This window comes from Podarcis melisellensis (genome assembly GCF_964234715.1).
Source record: "Podarcis melisellensis genome assembly, chromosome: 1".
Lineage (NCBI taxonomy): Eukaryota > Metazoa > Chordata > Lepidosauria > Squamata > Lacertidae > Podarcis > Podarcis melisellensis.
Genome location: NC_138528.1, coordinates 33,527,228 through 33,554,554, shown reverse-complemented (window position 1 = coordinate 33,554,554; position 27,327 = coordinate 33,527,228). Strand labels below are relative to the sequence as shown.

The 27,327-nt window shown below is 41.2% G+C and overlaps 2 protein-coding genes across 4 annotated transcripts in view; one reads left to right on the top strand and one right to left on the bottom strand.

Moving 5' to 3' along the window:
• FAM177A1 (family with sequence similarity 177 member A1) overlaps nt 1–4,478 on the top strand; it is a 14,586-nt gene extending 10,108 nt beyond the window's left edge. Inside the window, exons 4-5 of the mRNA XM_081915454.1 lie at nt 723–820; nt 1,684–4,478. Coding sequence (XP_081771580.1) covers nt 723–820; nt 1,684–1,896 — 311 coding nt within the window. The 3' untranslated portion in view covers nt 1,897–4,478. The remainder of the gene's footprint in view (nt 1–722; nt 821–1,683) is intronic.
• On the bottom strand, nt 4,467–27,327 carry PPP2R3C (protein phosphatase 2 regulatory subunit B''gamma). 3 transcript variants are annotated; one of them, XM_081912447.1, is made up of 13 exons: nt 27,129–27,281; nt 22,759–22,886; nt 15,798–15,902; nt 15,586–15,698; nt 13,930–14,027; nt 13,752–13,822; nt 12,814–12,946; nt 11,896–11,951; nt 11,731–11,806; nt 9,613–9,749; nt 8,393–8,530; nt 6,686–6,745; nt 4,467–4,881 (listed from the first exon to the last, which is right to left on the bottom strand). In XM_081912447.1, exons 1-13 carry the CDS (start codon nt 27,175–27,177, stop codon nt 4,693–4,695), a joined length of 1,353 nt encoding a protein of 450 aa, XP_081768573.1. In that variant the 5' UTR covers nt 27,178–27,281; the 3' UTR covers nt 4,467–4,692. The 3 variants fall into 3 exon arrangements, with proteins under 3 accessions (XP_081768573.1, XP_081768571.1, XP_081768572.1); XM_081912445.1 differs by lacking the exons at nt 4,467–4,881; nt 6,686–6,745; nt 8,393–8,530; ... (6 more) ...; nt 15,586–15,698; nt 15,798–15,902 and adding exons at nt 17,687–18,565; nt 19,330–20,116 and having other exon boundaries at nt 27,129–27,327; XM_081912446.1 differs by lacking the exons at nt 4,467–4,881; nt 6,686–6,745; nt 8,393–8,530; ... (7 more) ...; nt 15,798–15,902; nt 27,129–27,281 and adding exons at nt 17,687–18,565; nt 19,330–20,116; nt 26,680–27,111.

The following is a 27,327-nucleotide window of genomic DNA, read 5'->3' as shown; positions in this document are numbered from 1 at the left end:
GGGCAAGTTTGTGGTAGTTTCTCCTGCCCTTTTTCGGGTTGTGTGTGTACACCCACTCATCCAGCATTTGATGCCTGCAAGCTATACATACTCTGAGCTGAACAATTGTGGCTTCTTCACTTGACTGTAGAGCAGATAAGTATAATGAGGAGGCCAGCTCAAGCAGCTCTAGCCCAGTGACCCATTGTGCAGCAACGACACATCTTGTCATCTTTTGTTTTATACATCTAGTTTACCATTGAAACACCTTTGGGCCTGGTGTTTCACTAAAAGGGGAGTTGGAATATCCTGGTTCAGGTACATTTGAAGAAAATTTAAACATAAAGCAGTCTCTTTTAGTGGGTATTTTCATGAAAAGCCCAAACAACCTTCACTCTGTACAGTTTTAGGTGTAAAGGGTGTAGTCTTTTATTATCTGATCTGTGCTGTCACTTTTTATTTGGTTTCGTTTCCATAGTTTGTGTAGTTCATGTTTTGGCTTGTACAAGTAGACACAAAAACTAAGGAAGTAGGATAATGGGGGGAAACCCCTTCCTGCTGCTTTGTGAATTTTCATGTTTTTATACTCTTGTAAACTGCTGTGATATATTTTTATGATACAGTGGTATATAATCATTTCTTTAAATAACTAAATGTAAGATGGTGCAGAATGCTAATGGGAAACTGCTCACAACTTTGCTTGGTAAGGCTGCAACATTCATAAATGTGTTTTATTTATTCAGTGTGTGACTTCCTTGGTGAAAAGATTGCCTCTGTTTTGGGAATCAGTACGCCAAAATACCAGTATGCCATAGATGAATACTACAGAATGAAGAAGGAGGTGTGTGCCTTTTTGTACCCTTTTAACAGTGTAGTCTGGTTTCTTAATATAAAATGGTTTAAAGATGTCATATTTCAGTTCTCTAAAAATCTATCAATGTCAACATATTTTCTTCTGTATTAACTTGTTTTCACTCTCCCCTTTAAGTCCATTTGTTAGGAAATGGGATTTTTTAATGGGAAACTTAAGAGTACATCCCAGATGCAATCTCATGTACTTTCCAAATAGACTTTAACCTACATTGGCCTAATATTATACAAAATAGTTTGCTACAATAGAAGGAAGGAATTACGTATATGGTGAGGGGTTTCAATTAAAACTGAGAAACCACTAACATACATCTGTTTTATAAGTCAGCTGATATTCTAATTTGTATTAGGTTTTTTTCCTTTATAAGAGTAAGTTAAGGGTGTTCCCTTTAATTTACATTGTAAGTAGAAGAAATGCTTGTTTGTATTTCAGAAGGTAAATGCTTCAGGAAGAACTGGTTCCTAAAGTTGCAAATCCCAGACACTCAACTTCTGTTCAGAGGCTACTTAGTTTTACTACCATATGCCAGACATGGAAAAATCATTTGATGAGAGGCTTCCATATTTAATGCTGATCTGTAGGAAATGAACTTTGTTTCAAAACAGTATTGCCATTCTTTCTGTTGAGAAGCATGCAGATTGCATTAATGTTTTCTAATGTTAAGTTGACCTTTCCTGTTGGATGGGTACTTAAGAGCTTTGCAATAGTAATGTGCTGCAGTAGTAGCAACAACGTGGCAGCAACAAACGATTTTGGTACACATGAATATGCTCAGGATATATAAATTAATGGAGTCCTGCTGGTTTTACAACATGTGAGGTTTGCTTTTTTAGGAAGAGGAAGAGGAGGAAGAGAATAAGATGTCAGAAGAAGCAGAAAGGAGGTTTCAAGAGCAGCAGAACCAGAGTCAAGAGGGGACTGCTGTCCATACAGCTCAGCCAGAGGCTACAACCTGTAGTACATTTGTAAATCTCAACTTTGAAACAGAAGGAGATCGTCCGCTTGTTGTGGAAAGCAAACAAGATATTACTCCAGTGTCTGCTTAGAACGAGAACGCTGCATTAGAATTCTTTGCGTAGCATCCAACAGTGTCTGGTTGTCACTGGAACAGACTTCTGGTTATGCAGTAGGGTTTTTCCAGCCTCCCCTCCCCTCTGCGTTCCTGAAATCTGCTTTGAATGGCTGTAGTGGGGAAGAGAGGCAGGAGAGGCCCTGCTGCTTGAGCAGAAGTCTGCTTGTGTGACATTGGTTATCACACCCCGTTTCTTAATTGTCAAATGTTTGTAGGCTCTGTTATGCATGTTCAGTGGAATGTAACTTATTTCAAAGTATGGTCAGAGATACTTAACGTCTCTTCAGCCAACATCTGTCTAATAAAGGCTAAGACATTTTGCTTAACCTATTAAGATTATGAAATGCAAATAACTGGTCCTGTGATCTATCTATGCAGAACAAGTGAAATGTCTTTCCTGAACATCTGGTGCCTTGTTGACAGTTGTGGACTGACCACTGTGCTTTTTTTGTTTTAAGGTCATTTTGCATTTATAATGTTACTTACTGAAACCTAGGTGAAAGTTTAGACTAATGGCAACTAATTCACAAGGCATCTTTGTGACTTAGTTTAATTTATTGTCACTGTTGTGTGCGTGTGTGTGTCCAGTCATATAGTTTAAAATAAGGTGACTTTGTTTAATGCCTGTATAAAAGAACTTGTCTGAAAACTCTTTCTCATAAAGGACTGTCCTCTTAAGGGGTCCCTAAAGCATGTTCTCATTGCTTAGTTGGAAGGGTAAGAGTAATATACAGAATGTTCACATTGTAATCTCTGACTTTATTATGTGTGTTGGGAAGGATAGTCTGGATAGGAGATGGTATGCTGATAAAATGATGGCTCTAAATTTTGGGTGTAGTAAAAAACAAAAGTAGTGAGGTATGCTAAATTAATTACTTTGCATACCCTTGTAGTGTTTTTTCATTCTGAGTTAAACAGACACTGTTTCAGTGACAGAACTTGATTTTTATATTTAAAATATTTGAAAATAAGTTTGAGAACTGCCTACTGCATGTCAACAAGGGTAGGTTTTCTATCTAGAAAGGATCTTGTCAGCACCCTGACCAAGGACTACTGACAATTTAACTTATATAACGAACCTTTTTTGTGAGGACAATCCACACTAATTCTCACAAAATTCTGCAGCACAAAACTTTGCAGATATAGGACAGGATCCAGATGTCTGTGGATATGTGGCACAAAGAGATGCATGCAGAAAGCAGTACACCATGCAAAACAAACAAAACCTTTTTCGGATGTTGTTACACACTTTAATAGCTTCTTCCACTGTCTTGAGTCACTTTCTTAAAAGCTTGCTGTGCACCTGTATAAAATAGCCAGGGGTCAGGAAGAAACTGTGGACTAAAAATTCATGTATTATGGAAATAGGAAAAGTGTCACAGCAGTAGCCAGAAAAACTGCAGAGATATAGAACCACCTCATGGATCATGCCCTTTCCTTTACTGTCGCTATCAGGCATGTGGAAAGGAGGAAGTGTTTAAGTCTTGTCTGCCACACTATTCTTTTTTTATGGGAAGCTCTTCTTAACTTGAGAATGTTAGAACAGCTTTAACTAAATGGCACATCACAACCTTCTGGTGTTGTTTTTTTAAAAAAAATCTTAAAGGGAACATCCATTTTGATTTAAGAATCATTGATTCCAAATGCCAGTTGTAAACTATGTGCAGCCTATATTAAGCATCTATTCAGGGCATCACAGTAAATTATTAAGCCTTTTGAGTGCCCAGCTGTATAATTTTCGCCAAAAATGTTATTGCTTTATATAATAGGAAGGGCTTATTGTCATGAGGTTCTTCTATCATTGTGCCTTACCTTTACTATTTCTTTCAGTATATGCAAATGGTATGAAAGTGGGTACTTTTTCTTGTAAATGCATTAAATTTTATATTTAATATAATTTTAAATCAGTTGGGTTCAGAGTTGTTATTATAGGACTAGCAAACCTTTGCTATGAATGCAGCAGGCACAGGTGCCATTAAAATACCCAGTAGTAGGTCCTGGGATTCTAGTAAGCCTATACATTTACCCTACTAAGCCTTTAATCCTGTGTCTACTTAGAAGTAAGTTCCACAGAAGTTACTCCTGGATAAGGCCTTGGAGGGCTGCATGCAATTAAGACATCAGAGGTATGTTTTGACAGGATAGTCACATGTTTTAAGACACACCCATTACTTTTTAAGCCCTGTATTTGAACAATTAACAACATCATGAGCATTTACACTAACTGCTTGTTATAGTAGATGAAGGTTTGTGGTGCTGTTTAGTAGGAGGTTTCACTATTATCCATTTGACAGGTATTTACTTCCATAGTAGTTTTAAAAGAATTGAGCTGCACATTTGTAACTACATTTCTACATATCTGATATTTCAGATATAAATGACCCAGAGATTTGTTTCTTTCTTGCACATGATTTGTTTTTGCAATGCCAATGCACCCAGTACAAAACCAAAAAAGAGTATTCAAGACCAAATTATACCAACAGGTATAATTTGTCTAAACTGGAAGGTGGCCTGTAGGTTTAGGAATAATTTCAATAAACTTAATTTACCAGAAAAGTCTGTAAACGTTTAATTACATTTTCAACAAACAGCAGTACTCTTTTTCTTTTTTGCTTCTGAGAAGATCCATCTCACAAGCCTTATACAAAACTTGTTCATCTGGAGCTACATGGAAGCTTCATTTATTTGGGTAATGAATACATTATTCAGCTTTAAATGGTCACTGTATCAGTTGGGCAGATCTCCATGGATACAGTCTATTCCTGTTAAATCATGTATCATCAAGATCTGTTGTGTTGTCATTGTCACTTGCTACAAGAACCTCTCTGTTCTCATAGGTCCAGAAGCCATTAAGATCAATTAAAATGCTAGTGACAGTGTCGCCTTGACTACTGTTGATTAAGTCCTGAAGAGAGATTTTGTAAGGATCCTTGGGCTTCACCATGTCAAAGATTTCATCCTAGAAAAAGCAACCAAAAATTAACAGTTTCTTTAATGGAAGTTGAATAGGATAAAAATGTTTGCGCACCAGTACCAGGACTTTTTTAAAAAAAAAATCAAAATAATTTTACTTTCCCCCCATGCTTTGGTGTTCAGTTCTAGTAGTAAAGCACATCCTGGCTGAAAAGGCATGTAAACTGATGTGTTTATACTTGCTTTCAAAATACAGTCACAGTTAATTCCTCTAGTAAAGTTCTTTATTGCAGTGCTGCTCCCACATTGTTTGAGTTAATTACTGAGCGGATAAGAATGAGACCTGTTTTGTCTTAGCAGCCAGCATAAGGAGCAGTGGTCATCAGCTCCTGTAAATGCATTTTGGAGGGGATGGCAGTGACCTAGATTAAATTTAGAATCTATGCAAACTTTTTCAGGAGGGGGCCAATCCACTGTCCCTCAGACCTTGTGAGGGGCTGGACCCCCCTCCTTAAAGGACTCCCCCCCGCTGCCACTCATGCCGCCTTGTCTTCAGCAGCGGCATCGTCGTCCTCTGTCTCAGCTGTGGGGTGCAGAGCCCATGCTGCCGCCACTGCTTCCTCCCACTCGGGTTTTTTTTTTAAAAAAAATCTTTTTATCTCCCACTCGGGTTTTGACCATACATAAGCGGGAGGGAAGGGGCATTGCCTAGAGGTGTCCGCAGCTTTGGATTGGCTGCAGGAGCTTCCTGCGGTCAACCTGAAGCCGTACCAGCATTGCTGCCCGCCCAGAGGCCTCCGCAGCTTCAGATTGGCAGCAGGAGCTTCCAGTGTCTGATTGGCGGCCGCACCAGTGTTGTGGAAGTCAGTCCCCACGCAGTGAGGCCTCCGCGCCGTGCTGGTTTAGCTCAGGGACTGACTGAGCAGGCGGCAGGGTCCGCGAGGTTTGCGGGCCGGATTAACGATTCTGGTGGGCTGCATCTGGCTGGCGGGGCTTAGTTTGCCGACCCCTGCACTAACCTAAGGGCAGATGTACAGCTATATTTATTTGTTCCATGTGACAGCTATCTCCCAAGTGTTGATCTTTTTCAACAGTGGGTCTCGCATAGGACAGGTAATTTTTGCTGACACCACGATAAGACTTCCTTACCTACTTGCAGTAAAAAGCTTGCCTCACAAATCAATTCATGTTTTCCAACTGATACAATGTAACACACACAATACAGCCACCAATTGCATGCTGCTTTAAACTGTCCAAGATGGCAAGCTATTTGCCTGCAAATAGCAAAAGGATCTATGGTGGCATGACAAAAGAGTTCTGGTTAAGCAGCTACATGTACAGGTTTTACCCCCTAGTGACTGCTATGCGTTTTGAGGGCACCAGCTATCGTTTCCTCCACTTGTGCTGCTATTTATTGCCTCATTCATTAGGTGATGAGAATGAGGCACGTGTCAGTTCTCCCACTCAACTTTCAAGATGGATTCAGAAATCAAAGTAGCAAAATGAAAGTATCCTCTAAAAACCCCAATTAACATTACATGGATAATATGTGAAATATTGGCCTGTCAACATTTTTTTAAGCAAGAGGCCTTCCAGGTCTGTTACTGTATACCGCAGAATTATCTCCCTGAAGGTTCTATTTGCCTATAGGCTAGATATATAGAATATTACTGTTTTTTTTCAAAAACATTCAAAAATATATTGTACCAAATTCAATACTATTAAGAAATTAACTATGGAATCAACATTCTACCACAATACTGCCCCTAGTACATATACTCTCTCTCATTTCAGAAAGTCAGGTCTTTCTCATACTACTGCATACAAATAAATTTTGATAGAAATCTAACCTTGACATCTTGAAAAGAAACTGGTTCTTGCCCATGAATTTTCATCTGTTCTTGAATAGCCTATGGTAACAGCACAAAGAGGTGTAACATATGTTCAGAAAACAAGACAGCATGTTCTCAAATCCAAGACAGTGAATAAGCTGTGTAACATGGATAAATAACTCTATGTGCTAATCCATACATATAATCTAGCCCTGTCTCCCCAGAATGGTAGAAGTATTCCAGGGTCTCAGGTAGAGGGCTTGTTCAGTTCCTGCTACCAAATATCCTTTGATGGCAGGTGCTGGGATTGAACCGGAGACCTTAAACATTCAAAGTATATGCTTCCACTGAGCCTTATAAGAATCTTGTCCTTTATCATCTGTTTGGAGAGGTATGCTGTCTGTGTTCATTCCCCTTGTGTGAAGCGTAGGCAGGGACTGAAATCTGTCCTTTTCTCTGCAGATCTATCAAAGCAGAAAGCGCTGACCATCTGTTCAATCTATGTGCAACAATTCCCAACTTCTAGCCCACTTTGAAGAAAAGTATTAGAACTGAAGCAAGCAGCAGGCCTATTGTTAAAATAGGCTTTTAGCCTCAAACTTTGAGACTAACTATAAAGTGTATACTGGAAGAAGAAATAATTGAAAGATGAAGGGCCAATTGATGTTTGTTATAGAAGAATTAATCTGTTTCATGCTGCTAAAAGAACACAGCTCTGGATGTATTTTAAACCTGCAGAGCATTTATTGTAAAAGCTTTGAAAGTGTTCCAGATTTTCTTTCTCTAAACCTTTAGTTGAATTATCCTACTCCTGAGTCATTAGCAGCAAAATACTTTGGTTGAGTAGGCACAGAATTGGAGGTGATCAATATTAAGGGGGTTAGCTTTTACAAACAAGACTGAATTGCTCTGATTGCTTTAATCTGAATGAAATATATACTTGTGTGGGATGACAGTGGAGTCACTATTTTATCTTCAAAATTCACAAAAGGGCATGCCCTACAAAAAAAAAGAATTAAACCTGAAAGCCATTTTAGCGCCCGTAAAAAGGAGAATGGGATTTAAATTTAACAAACATTTCTACTAGATCATGTGGAAGCTAAAATTGTATCTCTAGTGGTGTAACATCCTAAGACTTAATATTAGCATCAGCAGATCTGTGAGACTGCTGATTCAGTGATCCTCTAAGAAGTACTTATTTGCTGGAAATAGTATAGTCACGGTTAGTTCATAAAGGTGTGTTTTTATAACAGGATCATCTGAGTGGGTTCCAGTCAATGAGAAAATGTAAGTTTCGAAAGAGCCTGCTAAAACATGTAGGCTATTGTATGAAAACTGCCCTCTGATTATATAGGTACCACAGCTTATCCATTATTACTGGTAGACAGAATATATTAACATCCCATAGAAGTTAGCCATTAGAGGTCATCAAAGACTATTACCTTAAAAAGAAGAGTTGTACGGAAAAGGGAAAACCTGGTATTTAATTAAAATCACAGTGGTGTATTTTCTTTATGTAAGATGTGCTCTGAAAAGCCATTCTGAATTATTTCCCATTCTTAATGTGAAGTTTTAAACATTTATATATTTCTTTAAAGTTGACAAAAACCTCACCTCAAACACTGGTAGTTTAAAGCAATTGCCTGCTGATCTCCAGGTAGAGGCACAAAGGCTGTAACAACACATGTACAAAAAAATGACCTACCTCTGCAAAAAGGGACTTACCCTAAAGAAATAATTAAGGGAAAAGACATTCAGGTATCCTTTGTTCTCTATATCAAGCAGCTTGAAAATATACTGCAGAGCTGCAGGTTCCTTTCTGTTTTCTAATGCAAGTACAAAGTCCAGGTACGTCTTATAGTCCTAAAAGCAGATGCAATCATGTTTATTATAGTCCACTTTCTAAATTGATTTTGCAAGCAGAACATAATTGGTGGCTATTTCCTTGTAGGGGAGCAGTTAGTTTTCATTGAAAGACAGCATGACTCAGAAAATGGCTGCTGAGAAAAAAAGGGTGTGCAGAAAATACATGCTTTTTTATTGGATAGGCAACATACCCATAGATTTCTATCAGAACTACTCGTGAGGTTGTCCCTTAGTCTGAACTAAATGAACCATGAACATTTGAACAACAGCCTATCACAGTCTTCTAATGGCCAACCATTGTTCTAGTTCAACTAAAGCTGAATTCAATTAAATAATATTTAGCCAGTTAATAATTTGCTGGTCAATCATTTGTTGAAATGTATCATACGGCCTAGTGTCCTAAATTCTATACATTTTACGAGAAGTAACATGCTGCAGCATATCTTATTGACAACACAGGTCTCCTGTTGTAAATTGGGTACAGAAACAAAAGCTATGTTTTTCCGTTGTTCTATTTTTATCACCAATTCAGTTACCCAATTCCAGTTCTGCATGTACTTGTAAGAATTACCTCCCCCCAAAATGAGCAATTTTATTCAAAACTCAGCAGCAGCTTTCTAAACAATAACCTAATTGTATTTTTAACTTAGGGAGGTAAACAATGGCCACTTTGCTGATTGACAAGGAGGGCAAGGTCTTATAAATGTGAATTCTATATTAGTGGCTGTATGTTTGTGCTTCCAAGGCTGTTTGTTAGTTTCAACTTATAAGTTACTTGCTGTTCTTGCTTTTGGCATTAGGAGGTAAATAAGAGCCCACTGTCCTCCCTATCACAATGAGATTTCTTATTCAGCTAGCTGCTAAGTTATGAATTTGCAGTGTGTGGGTTTTTAGCTGCCATTCACATGAGAATTTTGCCTTCATTCTATTTTGTTAGCATGCATATAATGTTATAGGCTTCAAAAAGTGGAGGAGTTCCAACTTTTTTTTAAAAAACCAAACCAAACCCAAACACCACAACCTTGCCTTTACAAGAAATGCAAGATATTTCTTCTATCACGCATCTATGAGAAAAGTACCATTTCTCCATCATAGGTCAGGCACTCTTGGAAGACACGGTCCAAAAATACGTTGGTCAGAGTCCCTGTTCCATATCGAGATAGCTCCTCCTTGCTAAGCATCCCATTGTGGTCTTTGTCAAGATTTAAGTACTGTCCTGCAGGGAGGGGGGGAAAGAAGGGGGTGGGGGAAATGCAGTAACAATTTCTTGTGCCACTTCATAACCAAGGATTCGTGAACAAACATGCTACAACTTGTAGTAAGAGGACCTCTTGATTTCTACTGCACAGATTGGCAAGGTTTTTGTCTTAAAGCTAATGAAGATGGTTGGTAGTGGTGTCGTATAAAGCCATGTCGTCTTGTACTGACAGTACTTAATATTTACAAGTGGGACCTCAACAAAATGTTGCAGAATGGAGTGCTTCTATTCAGGATTTCAGGCAGGCAGCCATGCCCTTTTCCAGGACACACCATTCCCCCGTCCCCCCAACACTGAACATTATATGGCCACTAAACATGTGTTGTTCTGAATAGTCTGTTTTAAGACCCTCTTTTCGGTTTTCTGTACTTCTGCAAGCCTTTGGTTTCCCCTAAGCCTGCTGGCGCCTCCCTCTTGTATGAGTACTGTGAAGGTGCCTGCCTGATCTCAACAGGCAAGGAGTTCCACAGTGTAGGCGCTGCCACACTAAACGATCAAGTTCTTATAAGTGCAGAACGGGTGTAGTATGTGGCAGCTGTAGTTGTGTCAATCTGTTGTTGTGTGGTCAAATGACTAGAGATGTGGAGTGCCAGTTAATGGACAAAGACCTGCATCTCCTGCCTACGAGCACAAGGGGGCAGCATAACCCACCATGCCACAACTAGAGAAATGCTGTCTTTAGAAACTAGAGGAATTCCTGTTTTAAAATCTGAGGTGTGCTAACAGCAAACACCGTGTATTGAGAGCTGTATAAGTAAGGGCTGAATGAAAAAGTTGTAATGATGCATTCAAACAAGATTTTAAGTAGCTTGCATTTACATATAGAACAATAGATATGTAAGGCCCATGAGTCAATCTTGCTTTTTTCTAGAATCTCAAATGTGCCGCTTATGAGCAACTTATCACATGGTGGCAGCATAGAACAGTACATCCATGAAGCACTAGTTATGGTCCACAGCCTTTATGTTTCCCACCCCTGGGTTTACACGAGACAGGAATAAATATATGCTAAATACTTAATCATACTAAATAGCTAATAAAAACTACTAAGATCACTGCAGGTAATCCAATAATCAATAAAAGCGCTGTCATCCTGCACTAGGGACTCCTTGGGGTTCCCAGGGAGTGGCCTTCTGCATGGACGCCAATACAGTTCTTCAAAAAAAATAATTTTTTTAAAAATAAAAATATATATAAATTAATAGAATTCTTCTTCTTCTTCTTCTTCTTCTTCTTCTTCTTCTTCTTCTTCCGGGGAGGGCCTGTGATGCATTTGTTTTTTCCTGGGGTGGTCTCCGGCACACAGTTCCCCCCTGGGCCCCAGCCTGCTCTTTTCGTGCTAGCCACCAGTGTGGTAGGCTTGGGGTCAGGCTTGGGCTAGGCTGCACGATTCCTCGAGGCCTCCCTGGCCTCTTTCTCTTGGTGGTGGTGGGGGCAAGCTAGTGTCCAGCTAGTGGGGGGCTCCTTTTCGCTTTGGAGGCCTCTGGCCTCGGAGTTCCACTGGGCCACCAATGGGGTGCTCCCGGTCCTGGCAGGGTTGAGGCCATTGGGGGGGGCGCTCCGTGCAGCCTCTCTGGTTGTCGCATTGGGCACCCCTAGTCTCCCTTCCCCGATTGTGGCGGTGTTGGCAGCACAGCGACTAGCCAGGCAGCGCAGTTGGTGCTGGCTGTCCTCAGGAGCTCCGCGCGGCCATGGCAATCGCCATCTTGCCTCCTCGTTCCCTGCCCTTATGACATGCTCTAATGGAAGAAGTGCATATACAAACCACAGTGTCATGACCCCTAGCTGCAATTCCAAACTGGTATGGCAAAAGGGCTTTCATTTCTACCATGTAAAATTATAGCCAGAACAAAAGGGGGAAAAAAGGAATATAAAAAATGTTTGTGGGAAATGCTGCTTTGTGAGGATGTGACAATATGATGCAAATTCTTGTACATACCATAAACCCTCAATGCAGAAGGAGCAGAAAACCAATTGGTTTCTTGACTTTCTTTAGAAAGTTCTTCATCCCGTAACTGAATAAATATGAAAATACTGAGTAAGCATTCAGCAAGTATAATGAGGAAACACAACAAGAAATGTAAATATAAATGTAAATGTCTACCTCTAATAGGTCATCAAGGAAACTGCAGGCTAAAATATCCTGTATTTTTATCTTCCCTGGAAGAAAAAACAAAAACAAATTAACCCCCTCAAAATCACTTATTACTTAATGACTGGAATATTCATCAAGAAAGTTTCCACTTAGCATGACAAAGGCAACTGAATGAGAGGAAACGGTTTTAATATTTGGAAACCTTCAAGTCAATCAAAATTATAAGAGAAAAACAAATGTTATTTTAAAATAATTTTAAATAAAACATTCGTCATTAGCACTTCATATAGCCTAGAAGAGCCAACACGGAGAGAATTGTATTTAATAATTTTACTAATTGACCAAGTAAGTATTATTTCAGATGAATATATACTTTTAATAAGAAAGAAAAAGTACTCTGTCCATGTATTGTATTCTCTTGTATTTTTTGTCAATTTCCCTTTGCCTTGCCAAAACATTATTCATATGCTGCCTTTTAGGTCAAGACTTGCCCCAGTTTTACTGCAATATGTGGCCGGGGGGGGGGGGAATCATTCTGCTCCCCTCTGGATGTACATAGTGAAAAATACTGAATGTCTACTTAACTTCAGTAAGTCCAGCAGATGGGAGGAGACAGATGCAGCTACAAGCAAGTGCAGCTACAAGCAGAGTCTGGTCTTGCCCCCAGGGCAGGCAGGCTTTATAGAGCTGCCCCAGCACACCTAGCTGGTCAGCAGGTGTTGCCTGCCCACCTGCCCAGGGTCCTGGTCCCTGCTCTGCTTTCACTGCTCCTGGTCTGCAGTTCCCTCAGAACCCAACAGGTGCAGTAAATGGAAGGAGATAGACATCCAAACCTGGCCAATGATGGCAGAACGAAGGTAGAACTAAAATCTAATTATCAAGACCAAAAAAAAAAAAGGGGGGGGCAAAGTAAATTACCGAACTTACCTGTTCGGAGAGGATCTAAAAAGAAGAAGAATTTCCTGACTGCGGTGCAGACATAGAATGAGTAAAAGGATTTCTCTAAACCATCCAACTGTGGTAATGTGGGGATGAGTTCCAGAATATAATTTTCTAAATCCTGGGAAATGAAACAAGAACATATCTGATTATGGCATAGGTAGGCTTGCCATATTTCAAAAAGTGAAAATCTGGCATAAAGGCTTTTTTCTTTCAGAGTTGTAGAGTTCTTTTTTTTACAAAATCTGTTTTTTAAATTAAGTTTTTGAGCTACTTTTCAAGAAATTTGCCAAAAAATCAACACTTCCGACTGACGAATCCCATGTGTCTGGGAAATTCCGGACGTATGGCAGCCCTAGGTATATGTGTCACCATGATTTGAGCTGCAGCTGTTCATGCTTATGCTGTACTTTACACTGGTCTGGAATGGACCATTTGTCTCCGGCTTCTTCCTACAGGTGCTGTAAGGATGCAACAAGCAAACACTAGTGAACACTCCAGAAGAACATGACTCTCTAGCCACCCTTCATGCCACATACCCTTCCTTCCTGATGCTTGTGAATGCTGAGAGGCTTCACTGCCACAAACATAACACAATACAAGATGCAGCTTAGTTACCAAAGCTTTGTCAAATAATATTCTCCTATCTAATACAGAGCAGTTAAGATAAACCTTGAGCTGTGATTCTTTGGAACTGAACATCAGATAGACTCATTGAACATCAGGTACTTAATATGCCAACTGCGTTAAGCAGAAACAGACTACTGCACTCTCTCCAAGAAACAACTAAAGGAGAATATTGCTTACCTGAAACGTTCTAGTTTGCATACATAACTGTATGTAAACACCAAATACATTCCCACAATTCAAGACACGAAAAAGCACTTCAGTTTATGCAGGCGACATGTTGAACATGCATCACTTACCGATTCCCTGAGGTAACCTTGTCCAGCCACGTCATATAAACTGAGACCTATTCTCGTTTGGTATAGCCACACTGTAAAACAGATACAGATACATGACAGAATCTGTTTTGAGGCAAAGAAAGCCAAGGGCAAAGTGAAACAAAATATGACAATACATTCAAAACAGAACAAGACCCACCTTTCCTCATCACATAATTGAAAAACTGCATGATAGATATCCTTCCATAGGGATCGTTGTGAAGTAACTTAGCAAAGACTTTAGCTGTGAAGAACTGCCTGTGAAATATAAAAAACAACAATTTTGAAGCTCTGCAGAGCCACTATAAGTCTTCCATAGGTTCAGTCAGTTTCATAATTTACACATTTCTCTGATAATTATGTTGTGGGACTCTGATGTATGTGTGGGTGTGGGTCTTTGGAAGGGAGAGTACCATGATATACCTTGGGTGTATCATGGAAACATGGGACAAAACAGGAAACCAACCCACTTAAGAAGCCCACAGATTCCACCTACACTGAACAGCAGTTCTGGAAAAAACCTAGTTGGTGCAATTCATTACTGCTTTTTGTTTCTGATCCAAATAGTAATAATTAACCAAAAGCCTAAGCAATGTCTCAGAGCCAAATGCTAATCTGATGTAAGTTCCAGTACATGAATTCCAGTACATAAACTTGCAGTGTCCAAGCTCAGCAGCATCCCCCCCCCCACCTGATTCACACCTCATTAGGCCTGATTTACACATAGAAACAGAAGGCAGATCCAGAAATGTTCACCATGCAAACAACTATGGGTAAAAACAACAACAGTGTGGTGAAAAATCTACTTAACCATGCACGAAGCTATTCCACAGGTATGGCTTTCCATGTGGCTGGGTTTGCAACTACCACTGCTGCACTGGGAAGTATTGAAAACCACCGTCAAATTGGGTTTGAGGTTGTGGACTGAATGTCCACATTGTTAGAGCCCCTCATAAGGTGCTGTATCCTGAAGAAATATTATAATAAGCTCTGCAAGCATTAAGTCTTGGCAAAATGTATCCTCTTCAATACCTCTCTCACATCATCTGCTTGCTATTTGACCAGCTTGAGCTTTCACCTCAGTTCTGGTAAGAAGCCATGAGTATGCCAAGGATTGCTGTCCTATACTCACTATCAGGATGCTTCTGCCAAACATATAAAAGCACTCTGCTGCCCTACTGCGTACAAGGTCACAGCAAAAAAAGCTTCCTTATTTTGCTACCTATAATGGTACTTCCCCTCCAACCACTTTACAGCTGCTCAAATGATGTTTTTATCAGAACTTCCTTCTGACAGCCAACAATATATCCTTGCAGATCTACATGAATTTTACCGTGAGGTAGAAACTGAGCAATCAGGGATGTAGAAAGGCTTAACTCATTCCTGAGGTACTATTTGCCCACTGCCACCAGTATCAGCAGTACTGTTGCACTGGTCCAGTCCACAGAATTCTACTATCAGGCTCACTAATCATCAGCCACTGCCACCCCCGGCTCTTATCACTGCTCCCCATAGCTGAATTGGTCGGAAGGCAATGAGGAGAGAACCCTCTCTGAAATCCTGGAGAGCCGCTGCCAGTCAGTGTAGACAAATACTTAGCTAGATGGATCAATGAGCCTGGTATAAGGCAGCTTCCTAAGTTCCCGTGTGTTCTAACAGCTCTTCTAAAGAGCTGCCTACAAATTTAAAGAAGCACACATAGGGATAAATAAAAATTAAGTCATAACAACCTGCAATTTGAATGTTGACCAAGACAATCCAGAACTCTTAAGCTAAGGGCAGACTAGTGTAAGTCCTGAAAATATAGGTGCCTTACTTGCATTTGGATCCAGCTTTCTCACCAACTTTCAGGAAGCTTTCATAGTTGATCATTGCTTCATCTCCCATCATGGGTGATGTCTGATGTTTGTCCAGCAGAAACCACAAATTCTTAAAAAGGGGATGGAGGCAAAAAGTTAGGGAACTATTGCAAGACAAAATGATCAATAATTCTTTACCTGAGATTAAGAAACACATTTTTCCCCTTACTTGCAGTTCTTCATTATCTAGTAGTTCTCTGCTTTTTCTCTGCAAAAAGACTGCTCTGGATTCTTCTCTTAGTTTCTGTAATAAAATTTCATCTTCTGCTGGCAGCTAAAGAAAGAAAGAAAGGAATGAATGTTATTTTTAGTGTGGTACAACTCTACTGACCAGAACCCAGGCTGGGCAATTACAGTAAAAATTGCATGCAAACATGGTTTGTGGCCACAACAGAAATTAGACAACTTTTCTTCAATATGCAAAGGGGGCAAAGAAAAACAGTAGATTGATGTGTATGTCAGCTGTCCCAACTATTTTTAAATTGTCTGCATGATGGCATAGCAACAGTGAATTCAAACTCCCAAGTCTAATATGTGCCTAATATAGCTTTTATATAAACACATGATTCTACAAGTTAAAAATCTTTGAGTATTAAAGCTTGACAACAATATGCAAGGTCCCACCACAACAAAATGAAGCAAGCCTGCAAAATAGAATCAGTCCTTTTCACATCCTTTTGAAAACACAAAACTACAATGTATAGCTCAAAACTGATTACATCCGTGCTACAGGAATTATTGCATGAAGTCACTTTATTTGTCGGTTTGTTTTCTCTTTCTTTGAAAAGCAGATGTGTCAAAATGGACAGGGTAAATCTGATTTCCTGAACTAGCCCATCTCCACTCCATAACCAATACAGCTTGTAGCAGGCAGTGGCTAAGAGGCAACAATGAAAAGAGGTTCTTCTCTTGCCAGAAGGTCAGGTGTGTGTCTCCTTCCCATTCCACCATCCTCTGAAGAAACCTCTGTAAGAGAAGGCACAGTTCTGCTACATAAGATTGTAAGAAACAGCCTTATTCAGAGTCAGATCACTGGTCCATGCTGGCTGGGGCTGATAGAAGTTATAGTCCGACTACAACGGGAGGTCATCAGATCAGGGGAGATTATTCTAAGGAGCCCCAGTTAGTCCATCTGATTTGACAAGGGCAGGGCAACCACTGTTCACAAGCCTGTCACCCCTGCACCTTTGAAAATACAGTATGGAAGTCACTTTATGTTAAAAAAATTTATCCCACCTTGTGTACCCATTATACAGTAGGAGATGGACCTCCCTCCGGCTGAGTTGCTCCAGCATACCGAGGCAGAGGGGGCCAAGGATAATTAAAGAGCAAAGGCCTAGTTATAGAGGAAAGTTTTTGCCTGCCACCTAAAGATATACAAATGGTACCAGGTGAGCTCCCCTGGGAACAGCATTCCACAAACAGGAGGTCATTCTTGAGACTTCTCATGCAGGGGTCCACAAAAAAACTTAATCTAAGATTAAGTTTGCAGCATCTGGGTTGGTTCATATGGTGAGCAGCAGTCCTTGAGGTATTGCAGTCCTGAGCCATTTAAGGCTTTATAGGTCAAAAGCAGCATTTTACATTGGACCTGGAAACTAATTGGCAGTCAGTGCAGTCAGGTCAGAATTGGGTTTATATGCTCAGCCCTTCCGGCCCCGGTGAGCAACCCGATCATTGAATTCTGTACTAGCTGAGGTTTCCAAACTGTCTTCAGAGCCCCACGTATAATGCATTGCAGTAATCTAACTGCAAGGATCTTTGGATTTAGGATTTTAGTCAATTATACCAGCTTTTATGTAGTAATAAAAAGCTGATCATATTTAAGAAGATTTTTGATCAAGAATACTATGTATTTGCTATTGCACAGTTCAAATAATGGGGCAAATTTAAATGAATTGTAGAATGCCTTGTGTGTAGCTGAATGTGCACATTCACCCCTTCCCATCAATAATCTGAGCCTAACTGCAAACCAGATTCAAACCTCTACTCACATTTGTAAGGCTCACCTATCAGATTTATGTGCACTGTCACCTGACATTAAAGTATATGACAAAATTTACTGTGAATAAAGAATTTATTGCAGAAACTGAAGGTAAAGAAGAAAATTACAGAATCACTGGAAAGCATACAATAAAAATGACCATTGCTACATAAAGACAAAAAGCAATGCAAGCCGTAACACTGAGTGTATTCAAGTACATTTTAAAAAGTTGAAGAAACCAAAGAGGTTGACAGTCAGTGCAGAAATAAAAGAGGTAGACAGAATGTTGAATAGCACCAGTTCCATGAGCAGACCATCAAAAGCACTAGCTCAGTCACATGGTGATCACTCTCTGTGGACCTGCTTCCTGGTAGCACCACCACGTCTCCTTGGTCTCCCTCTCCTCCCCCTTGAAGGCACACCGAGCACCCATGGGCCTGGAAGAGATGCTTGCACTTCAGTTGCTCTGGGCGTGTAGCCTTCCTGGTGTGATCGAGAAGGGCCAGGACTCTCCCCCTGGGCAGGCACAGGAGAGGTTTCTGCGGGGAAAGATCTTGCTGCTGAAAAGAAATCTATAAAATTGTGTCTAAGGAGATTGAGCTCTTGGCGGAATCGAACTATCTCGGCGTCAGTTCTGTTTGTGTCCAGGATCCGTTGAGTCCTCTGCTGTTGCCACTCTTCCTGGCGAGCCCGGAGCTCAGCTTCAGCAGCCTGACGCTGTTCTCGCCTTGCCAGTCGCATCTCCCGGATGAGGCTGTTCTGAAATGAGCGCTGCTGTTCAAGGAAGAGTCGAAAGGTTGTGTCCATGGCCTCCCTTCCAGCTCTTATCTCCTCCAGCAGGCGGTCTATGGTGTCCTCCCTGGCCCGGCGTCTTCTAGCCCTCATCTGTGCCACCCTGTCCATGGCTGGCACTGGTTGCCTGAGTGCTGCCTCTGGGTCACCTGTTGGTCTCCCTGTTTTTTGGGGGAAAGAAAACACACACACACACACATGATTAATTTACCTCCAAGAAATGAAGAAGCATTAATAAGGAGGAGTAAGAGTACATGAACACAGTTATTGTAAACAAAACAGAAATTAGGAGGGAAGGAATTCAAGGAGATGGAACTTTCTGCTATCACGTCGCTACCTCCAACTGGGTATGTTAGCAAGATAATTTATATTTACGGTTAGCAAATAAGAGGTCAGAAAAAGGAATGCTTTTAGTGGTAATGTCATTGGTAATATGTCTGGTCAGTCTTTGTAATTGGGACCCCTTCTCTGGTAACAACAACAATAGGTTGATTGATGGCAATAGAATATCCCACTATGATTTCATGTTTGCAAGCCAAAATAGTTTCAGTGACAGTTGAAACAAATGTCCAGTGTGCAGGTGAATTTTGTAACCGCCTTCTTCAATCTATAATAAAGGATTCCTTTAGAAAGAGAAGCAGAAGCTTCATCCAGTAAAACCTTGGGCCTGTCAGCAGAAATTAGGTTAAGGACATGACCAATTTGAGGACACTTTACTATGGAAGTGAAATTAACTACGTGGAAGAGCTGAGGAGGAATTTCAAAGACAACTCTAGCCATCACCAAATATAGTAACGTGATGAACCCTCCTCTCTTTCCATACATTGTTAGATTAAAAGCCTGAAGCAAAGAGAAATAGAAGCTTAATTACAGCAGTGGGTATTCCTTCAGAGAGAAATGTGGACAAATGATTAAAAAGACTCACCTATGAGTACTTTGTCCTGGACTCCTGCTTTTAACCTCTGTTCTGAATTGCAACTGGTTGGCAATAGCTGTGGAGCCTGAGCAGAAGCTGACCTGGCAGGCATTAGGGTGTCTGGTTCTTGGAAAGCGGATGGTAGTTCTTCCTCCAAGGCAGATGCAGTTGCCACTGTGCTGGAGGAAGATGAAGAAACAGGCTGCAGGGGCAGCTGAAAGGAAGCAACCTCTTTAAGTTCAGATTCCACCTTAATCTTCAGCACCTCCTGGAGGGGCTGTGTGGCATCACTGAGTCCTTCAAAGGTTGCTTCCATCTCAGAGTCCTCTTCCACCTTCCAGGAAGTTTCTGGTATAGGTTGCCAGGAAGGCCCTGGTTGAACTGTGGTAGTGGAGGGCTGGAGTCTCATAGCCTGACTCACAGAAGAGGGGCCAGTTTCTGTTTCTCCTCCACAGATCTCATCCAGCTCCCTGAAGAAGCGACAGCGAACTGGCGCGGCCCCTGACTTGCCCATAGCATCCTTTGCCTTGCGATATGCTTTGCGAAGATCTCGGATCCGGTTGTTGCACTGGATTCGCGTGCGTAGGAATCCCTCCTCAGCCATCTTCTTGGCTAGGACAGCATACAAATCACTGTTGGTGGGCATGTTCTGAACCCGGCGCTGGATCAGCAAGGTATTCCAGTGACCCAATAGGACTCTGGTCTCCTCATCTGTCCAGGTGGGGCCACGAGGGGCCCGACCAGATGATTTGGATTTGCCTTGCAGTTCTCCCTCCATAACAGTTGGGAATGGTTCCTGGAGAAAAAAGGCAAAGTGGTCTCTGCAGACTGAGTCCAGGGCAGAGATCTGCACTGTTTGTCTGTGTCTGCAGGTCTCAAATAGCTCTGTGCTGCAAAGTCACTTCCAAAAGAAGGGACAGCAGAGGAGAAGAGGACTCTCCCAAGTACTTGCCATGCTAGATGCAATGAACAGAGGGCAGAATCCCCAAGAGAATGGTTAGCACATGAATGTTTTGGACAGGGTTTTACAAAACCCAAGAATTTGGGGTAACAAATCTCTCAGTCTTCCTCAAATACAAGAACAGGGTTTCCCCCTACACCAAGGTAGGCTTCTTTCCCCACACTTGATGTACCAAGAAGCATGAGACAAGAAACCACAGGATAAACTGTCCAAAAATGTAACATGAGACAAGACCCTGCCACACAGGACAGATGCTTCCAGCGTACCAATCTGTCTGAATAGATGTTCAACAGCATTCAATTGAAGAAAACGAGGTGCAGACATTTGCACAACAGAGCAACATTGCAATCTTTGAAATACACTTGTGCTCCCTCCCCATTGTCCTTCCGCCGACAGGTGAAGACTTGCTTGTTCCAATAGGCTTTTGGGAACTGACTGCTTTTAATGAAAGGGCTGGTGCCATGCTGTTTTTATTGTAATTACTGGCATGGTTTTAACAGATTTTATATATGTGAAATTATATCAATGTTTAATTGCTTCTAATGATTGTTTTTTCTGTTTTTAATGGTTCTTAATTTTACCTGGAAGCCACCTTGAATCCAATTTTATATATGTGTATAGTTTTAATTCTATCAATGTTTAATTGCTTTTAATGATTGTTTTTTCTGTTTTCAATGGTTCTTAATTTTATCTAGAAGCTTCCTTGAGCTCCATCAGGGAAAAAGCTGGGGTATAAAGATAAAGATGATAATGATGATGATGATGATGATGATGATGATGATAATAATAATAATAATAAACAATTGTAAATACTAAGTTTCTCTTAAATAATCCTAGTTCTAGAATTAAGCTGCAAGCTTATGGACTCTGGGAGGATGTTCCTGGGACCATAGCATGGATCTGATGTCACAGGGTGCGCCTCAGCACTGGGGATGGAGATCTGATGATGAAGCCTCCCTCATCAACAGTGCCAGGTTACAATCCTACACCTACAGTATTTCCCTGAGAGTGAGCACCATAGAATCTCAATCGGACTTTCTTCTCAGCAGATATGCATAGAATTGCAGTGTTAACTTCACAAACTCTCCTAAGTATTGTTTGTAAGAAAGACCTTCTAAGGGAAAATTGGAAACCTGTGGTGGACTCACCACCATCGGACATTTTTATGCAGATGTCGGATGGTCATGTGTCATGGATGCATTAGTTGAGATTCCTACACTGCAGGGGATTGGACTAGATCCCTTGAGATCCGTTCCTACAATTCTATGATTCTATGTTCCCACTTTCAGTAAGAAAAAAATAACATGCAAAACATATACAGTGACAAAAGGTCTGATTATAAGAATGACACAGCAGTGTAAATAATATTCTATTTGGTTGAACGTTAACATGATTTAGTGGTCATAATTGCACATTTATTCTGGAAATATTTGAAGTAGTATTGGTGGGAAACGTGATTTAAATTAATGATTTAAAGTGGCCTTTTATTGCTTATTTAAATCACACTGATTTAAAAGGCCACTTTAAATCACGTATTTTAATCAATCCACCCTGTTGAACACATAATGCAAAATGGTTAAAGCTTACTGGTGAAACTTTTAACAGGCCCTCTTTAGACCACAAACCTGTAAGAAGCAGCTGCACTCATCAGCGAATTCACTTGGGCAAGTAGTAGAGGATTCGTATCCCACCCCCCACCCCCCATCCAGACACGGTATACATAGACAAAAACTGTAATGCATTATCTCTGTCTACTAAGAATGCAGTATTATTCAGAATGGGTCTGGATAACTAAAGGAACATTGGCTGCCATGTATACCTGCTTGTTTGCCCATACCACTGGGGGTGGGGTGGGAGCTCTACTGGTGGTACTGCTGTTAGTTAAGCCATGATATGCAGCAAACAGAGGGGGTTCCGTTTCTGTAATGGTGCCTGCTCTATGGAACTTGATCCCTTTTGAAATAAGGCAGGCACTGACTCTGATGAGCTTTTCATACCTGCTTGAGACCTATAAGCTTACCTAGGCATTTGATGGTTACTAATTTCCACCTTTGAATAGGACACATTGCTGGCTACAGCAGATAGAATTTTACAGTGGTTTCATGTTTTAATATTATTCTACCTTACTGATTTTTTATTTTTTTTGCAAACTGCTCTGAGATTACTCAGATGGAAGAAGTGTGTGTGTGTAAGAATTAATTATTTGGAGTAGAATCTATGAGTCAACCACAGAAAATCTTAGTTATGGAAATCTGTTTTAAACAACACTTTTGTGCAAAACAAAATAGAGTAGGATTCCTCTCCTTGATTATCTAGGCTATTTATGTCAATGGACTTTGTAGTGAAAGGAACCAATTAATGTGTGTGCTTAATTCCCTTTGGTAATACAAAACTAGTAAATTGATTCCACAGAACAAAGGTTAACACTTTCCCCCTTTTAAACTGGAGAGCAAATGAGCACTGAAAACCATACTTACCCTATAATAAAATCGTGGTATGCTCATATAGGATGTACTGGCATTTTTCCTCCCTCCTTTCCATTCCAGGTAGTATTTTGTAAACAGCTCCATCTCTTCATCCTTCAGCTCTTGATCACTCCTTTTAGCTAGTTAATGTAATATGGGATGCGTTACATTTCATAGCAAAATGTACTCCATATGCAAAATATTTATTTCTGCTTTTGTATAATTATGCCAGAGACTTGCAGCCAAATGATTTGTCAAATCTCACATACCTGTTTGAAACACACACACAAGCAAACACTCTGGCTTCTCTGCCCAATATTCTCTCAGTCTCCAAAGCAACGTTGGCTGCAAAATCCCTTCCTGCTAAGAGCATACAACAGTTCCCATGAAAGCTTTGCCTCCCAGAGTGACTTTTCACTTTGTCCATATAAGCTTTAGTAATTATTAAAAAGCTATTGTTGAGCTCTTTCCCAGAGCTGTTAGAATGTTCTACTACATCACAACAGCTGTGCTAACAGATTGAGAAGGGTTGCAGGTTTTAGGGCAGAACAACATATTATTTCAATTTACTTGCAACAGAAGTCTGATGGATGCTTTGAGACACACATATATTTGTAACTCTACAGGTAGAAAAAAAACATGTCATGGTGAGTGGTTTAGCCAGTGGAAGGGGAAGTTAAGAATCTCCTCTCAGAGCTATTTTCCTCCTCTCAGAGCAATTTATAAATGGGTTTTTCCATAAATTGTGTCCACATGTAGTTCAGTCCCTCATCAATTTTAGAATTCCAGTGTCAATCTTGCATAATATTTTATGCATTTTAGTAGCAACCTCTCTTAGCCATTTAACATAGAGAAATGCAATCCTTACAGCCCCATAGGGAGAGGAACACTGAAGGCCTTTTCTAGCCTCTTAAAAGGGAGCTGAGATAGCACAATGAATCAGTGTTAGAAACTGGGATAGAAAAGCTAGGAGCCAAATGGCTTCTGGAACCTGGGTTGTGGGTGCCAAAACAGAATGTCTAGTCACCACGGGGCAGGGGGGTTGGCAACCCTTTTTATTTATTATTTTGATAAGCATGAACTAATACACAATTCACATAAGTGACACACTGTTAATATCACATTTTTAGAAGAAATTGTTCATACATGTTTAATTTGGTGTTTACAATAAAAATACTGGTATTGTACTTCAGTTTTCAAAATACTCTACTCTTTATTGTTAAACTCCTTAACATTTTGTCTATCCTTAACATATACTTTGAGGCTTCAAAGCACATACATTTCAGTAAACCTAGAGTGTCGCCAGGCACAAAAAATGGCACCCACTTTTTGAGGTGCTCACAAATGTGCCTGGTGCCCTGCTTGCAAATGGTGATCAACTTTTGAGGTTGCTTGGTTCTGTATTCTGCCACCCTTGGAGGTGCAGTTGGAGGGGACACAAGAGTAGGGCTTTGCAGCTGCAGCAGATTAGGAAATTCCCTCCTGAAAGAGGTTTGGCTGGTCCTTTCTCTTCTGACTTTTGGGTGGGTATGCTTTTAATGTGTTTGTGGAGTTCTTTAATCTCCTGATGTGGCACTGTAGTTTTTTAATTGACTCAATGCTCTTCCCCTGTCACTGTTGTGTCTGTTTTTATCTCCTCCCTCTTTTTTATTTTATTTGTGTTTTATCTGGGGATCTGCCTTGGTGGCCTCAAAGGCGGGGCAAAACTTTTCAGAAATAAAAGGAAAATCCTAGCCTCATGTACCATGCATTGCAGGGGATTGGCCTACATGACCCATTCTGTCAACTCTAAATTTTATGATTCTACCATCCATTTTAGGAAACAACAAAAATACATTTTGTTGTAGATCAGTTCAAATTTTTTTTACAATATATGATACAATAAATCATCTAACATAAATACCGGTAAGTAAATATAGAATAGGAAAGCACTCAAGTGTGACAATCCCTAATGGTCATGTAATCAAAGCCATTACATGGAAGAAAATATCAGCTATGGGTACCATTCACTGGATCTACCAGATTGAGATGGAATAGGAAAGTACTTTCCCTGGGGACCTGGAATTCTAAAGTTCTCAAAAAAGTTATTAATCTGCTTCACCCAAACAATCCTCTGAAAGGCTTTCCGTTCTTTCAAAGAGTACTGTATATCTCACACAGCCTGGTAAGCTAGTCTAAACATAGGGCCCAAGACAATGTAATGGCGTAAGCAACTACTTTTGGTAAAGACAATACAAATGCTTGTAACAGGGGTAAAGATAAAGGTACCCCTGACCTTTAGGTCCAGTTGCAGATGACTCTGGGGTTACGTGCTCATCTCGCTCTCTAGGGAGCCGGTGTTTGTCTACAGACAGCTTCCAGGTCATGTGGCCAGCATGACTAAGCCGCTTCTGGCAAACCAGAGCAGCGCACGGAAACGCTGTTTACCTTCCCTATTTATCTACTTGCACTTGACGTGCTTTTGAACTGCTAGGTGGGCAGGATTTGGGATCAAACAATGGGAGCTCACCCTGTCGCAGGGATTCGAACTGCCAACCTTTCAATCGGCAAGCCCTAGGTTCTGTGGTTTAGAACCTTATTTGGCCAGAGGGCTGCCCAAAGGGTTGACTGACCTTCTGAGAGCTATGTGACAGTGATGGGCATTGCAAAATGCACACTCACTAAGAATGCAAGAATAGTCATGCTGGATCTGTCAAAATACCTATCTTATCCTCTTCTCACAGTGGCCAATCAGAAGTCTATAGGAAGCCTACAAGCAGAACAAGAGGCAATAGTACTCTCCCACTTGTGATTCCCAGCATATTGCCTCAGACAATGTTTGTATGCACACACTCACTGCACATAGAGACCACATCCTCAGAGAGGTGGGCAAACACTTGTGATTCCCAGCATATTGCCTCAGACAATGTTTGTATGCACACACTCACTGCACATAGAGACCACATCCTCAGAGAGGTGGGCAAACACATTCAGACATATACCCCACCCTTCAGCCAATCAACAGAGGAGCAAGGCTGGGGATTCCTCCCCATCTTGTTTCCTCAGTGTTAAGACATTTTAGCAATGGCACCACATCAGAACGAAAAGAGATGCCTTTGAAAGGAAAGCAATAGACAGGAGGAAAAGGCACACATTTTTGTTGCCTGATTTTGGCAGAGGGCTGGTGGACCACAGAAAGCTTTGTATGTCAGATGTGGCCTGAAGGCTTGCCACTTCTGGCCTATAATGTCACATTATAATTCCTCATAATTGGAGGGAAAGTGATGACTGTATGGGTGTCATAGGTAACTGCAGTTATTTATCAATGTCACATAATACAGTTACAGGTAGGTAGCTGTGTTGGTCTGCCGTAGTAGAAACAAAATAAAAAACTTCCTTCCAGTAGCACCTTAGAGACCAACTAAGTTTGTTATTGGTTTGAGATTTTGTGTGCATCAAAAGTGTGCAACTAAACAAAAAACTGCTTGGTCTACAACAGTGTTTCCTAAACTTGGGTATCCAGGCAAGCACATGGCCAGGATTTTTGTGGGGGGTTGGTGGTGGTGGTGGTGGGAGAGGATTTGTTGGGGGGGGGGACAGGACATTTGTTTGGGGGGGCAAAACCGACACAACTGGTCAGTTAGTTACGGTAAGTATTCTTGGCTATGCTCATGTAGCCAGCTGTTCTTGGACTACAACTCCCACCATCCTTAGCTAGCAGAAGCAGTGGTCAGGGATGATGGGAATTGTAGTCCTCCCCCCAAAAAAAAACCCACACACAGAGGTCTCTAGAATGACTATGAAACAAGATGCTGTCTTCCATTTTCAGGTAAAGTTAGTTAATACAGATGAGGTCCAATGTGGTGTAATTGGCATTGTGCTGGACTTGGACAAGAGACACCTGATTTCAAATCACTTGTGAAGCTCTCCCGATGAAACGGGGAAAGTAATTACCTATCTCAACTTCACACCTCAAGAAGAAGTTTGCTGTGAAGAATGAGAGAAACCCATGGAAGGTGGCCTGACCTCCTTGAATGAGGGTTACGTCAGAGGTACGGCAGGGGAAAAAATGAATTATAAGGAGAGTAATAAGGTGAAATAAGAGAGTCAGAAAACCGCCAAAGGCAGAGAACGCAGCTATTTCTGTTCACTCAGGGGCCCCGCTAACGAGGGGAGAGAATCCTTTCAGGGTGGGGACTGGAAACTCCTAAAAGACTTCCCTGAAAGGGCTGCGCGGAAGGGACGGCGGCCCGGTGGCGGAAGCGCCAAAGGCCAGCAACCGGCCTCCAACGGTCAGTTGGCCATTCCGCCGCCCGTCCGTGAGGGAAGAAGGAAGGCGCTGACAGTTGTCCTTGTCCTCCTCCTCCCGCCTCACCGCTATAAATCCCTGCGCACGCACTCACGGTCATTGCTGGCGGCCAAGCGGCTCTTCAGCGCCTGCTTCCAGTCCATGTCCCGCGATACTCCCGTCCCAGACGACCCATCAACCGCTCTCCCGACAACCGCCGCCGACAACAGACCAACATCCGGGAAACGGCGCCTGCGTCACGTGACGGCCGCTCCGTCGCCGCCATCTTGAGTACAGGCAAAAAGAAAAAAGCT

Coding starts and splice junctions, on each gene's coding strand:
- PPP2R3C (XM_081912445.1), bottom strand. CDS start 27,177: ATGGACTGGAAGCAGGCGCTGAAGAGCCGCTTGGCCGCCAGCAATGAC. Junction 22,887..27,128: donor CTTGGCCGCCAGCAATGACC/GTGAGTGCGTGC, acceptor TACATTAACTAG/CTAAAAGGAGTGATCAAGAG. Junction 20,117..22,758: donor TACCACGATTTTATTATAGG/GTAAGTATGGTT, acceptor TTTTTTCTCCAG/GAACCATTCCCAACTGTTAT.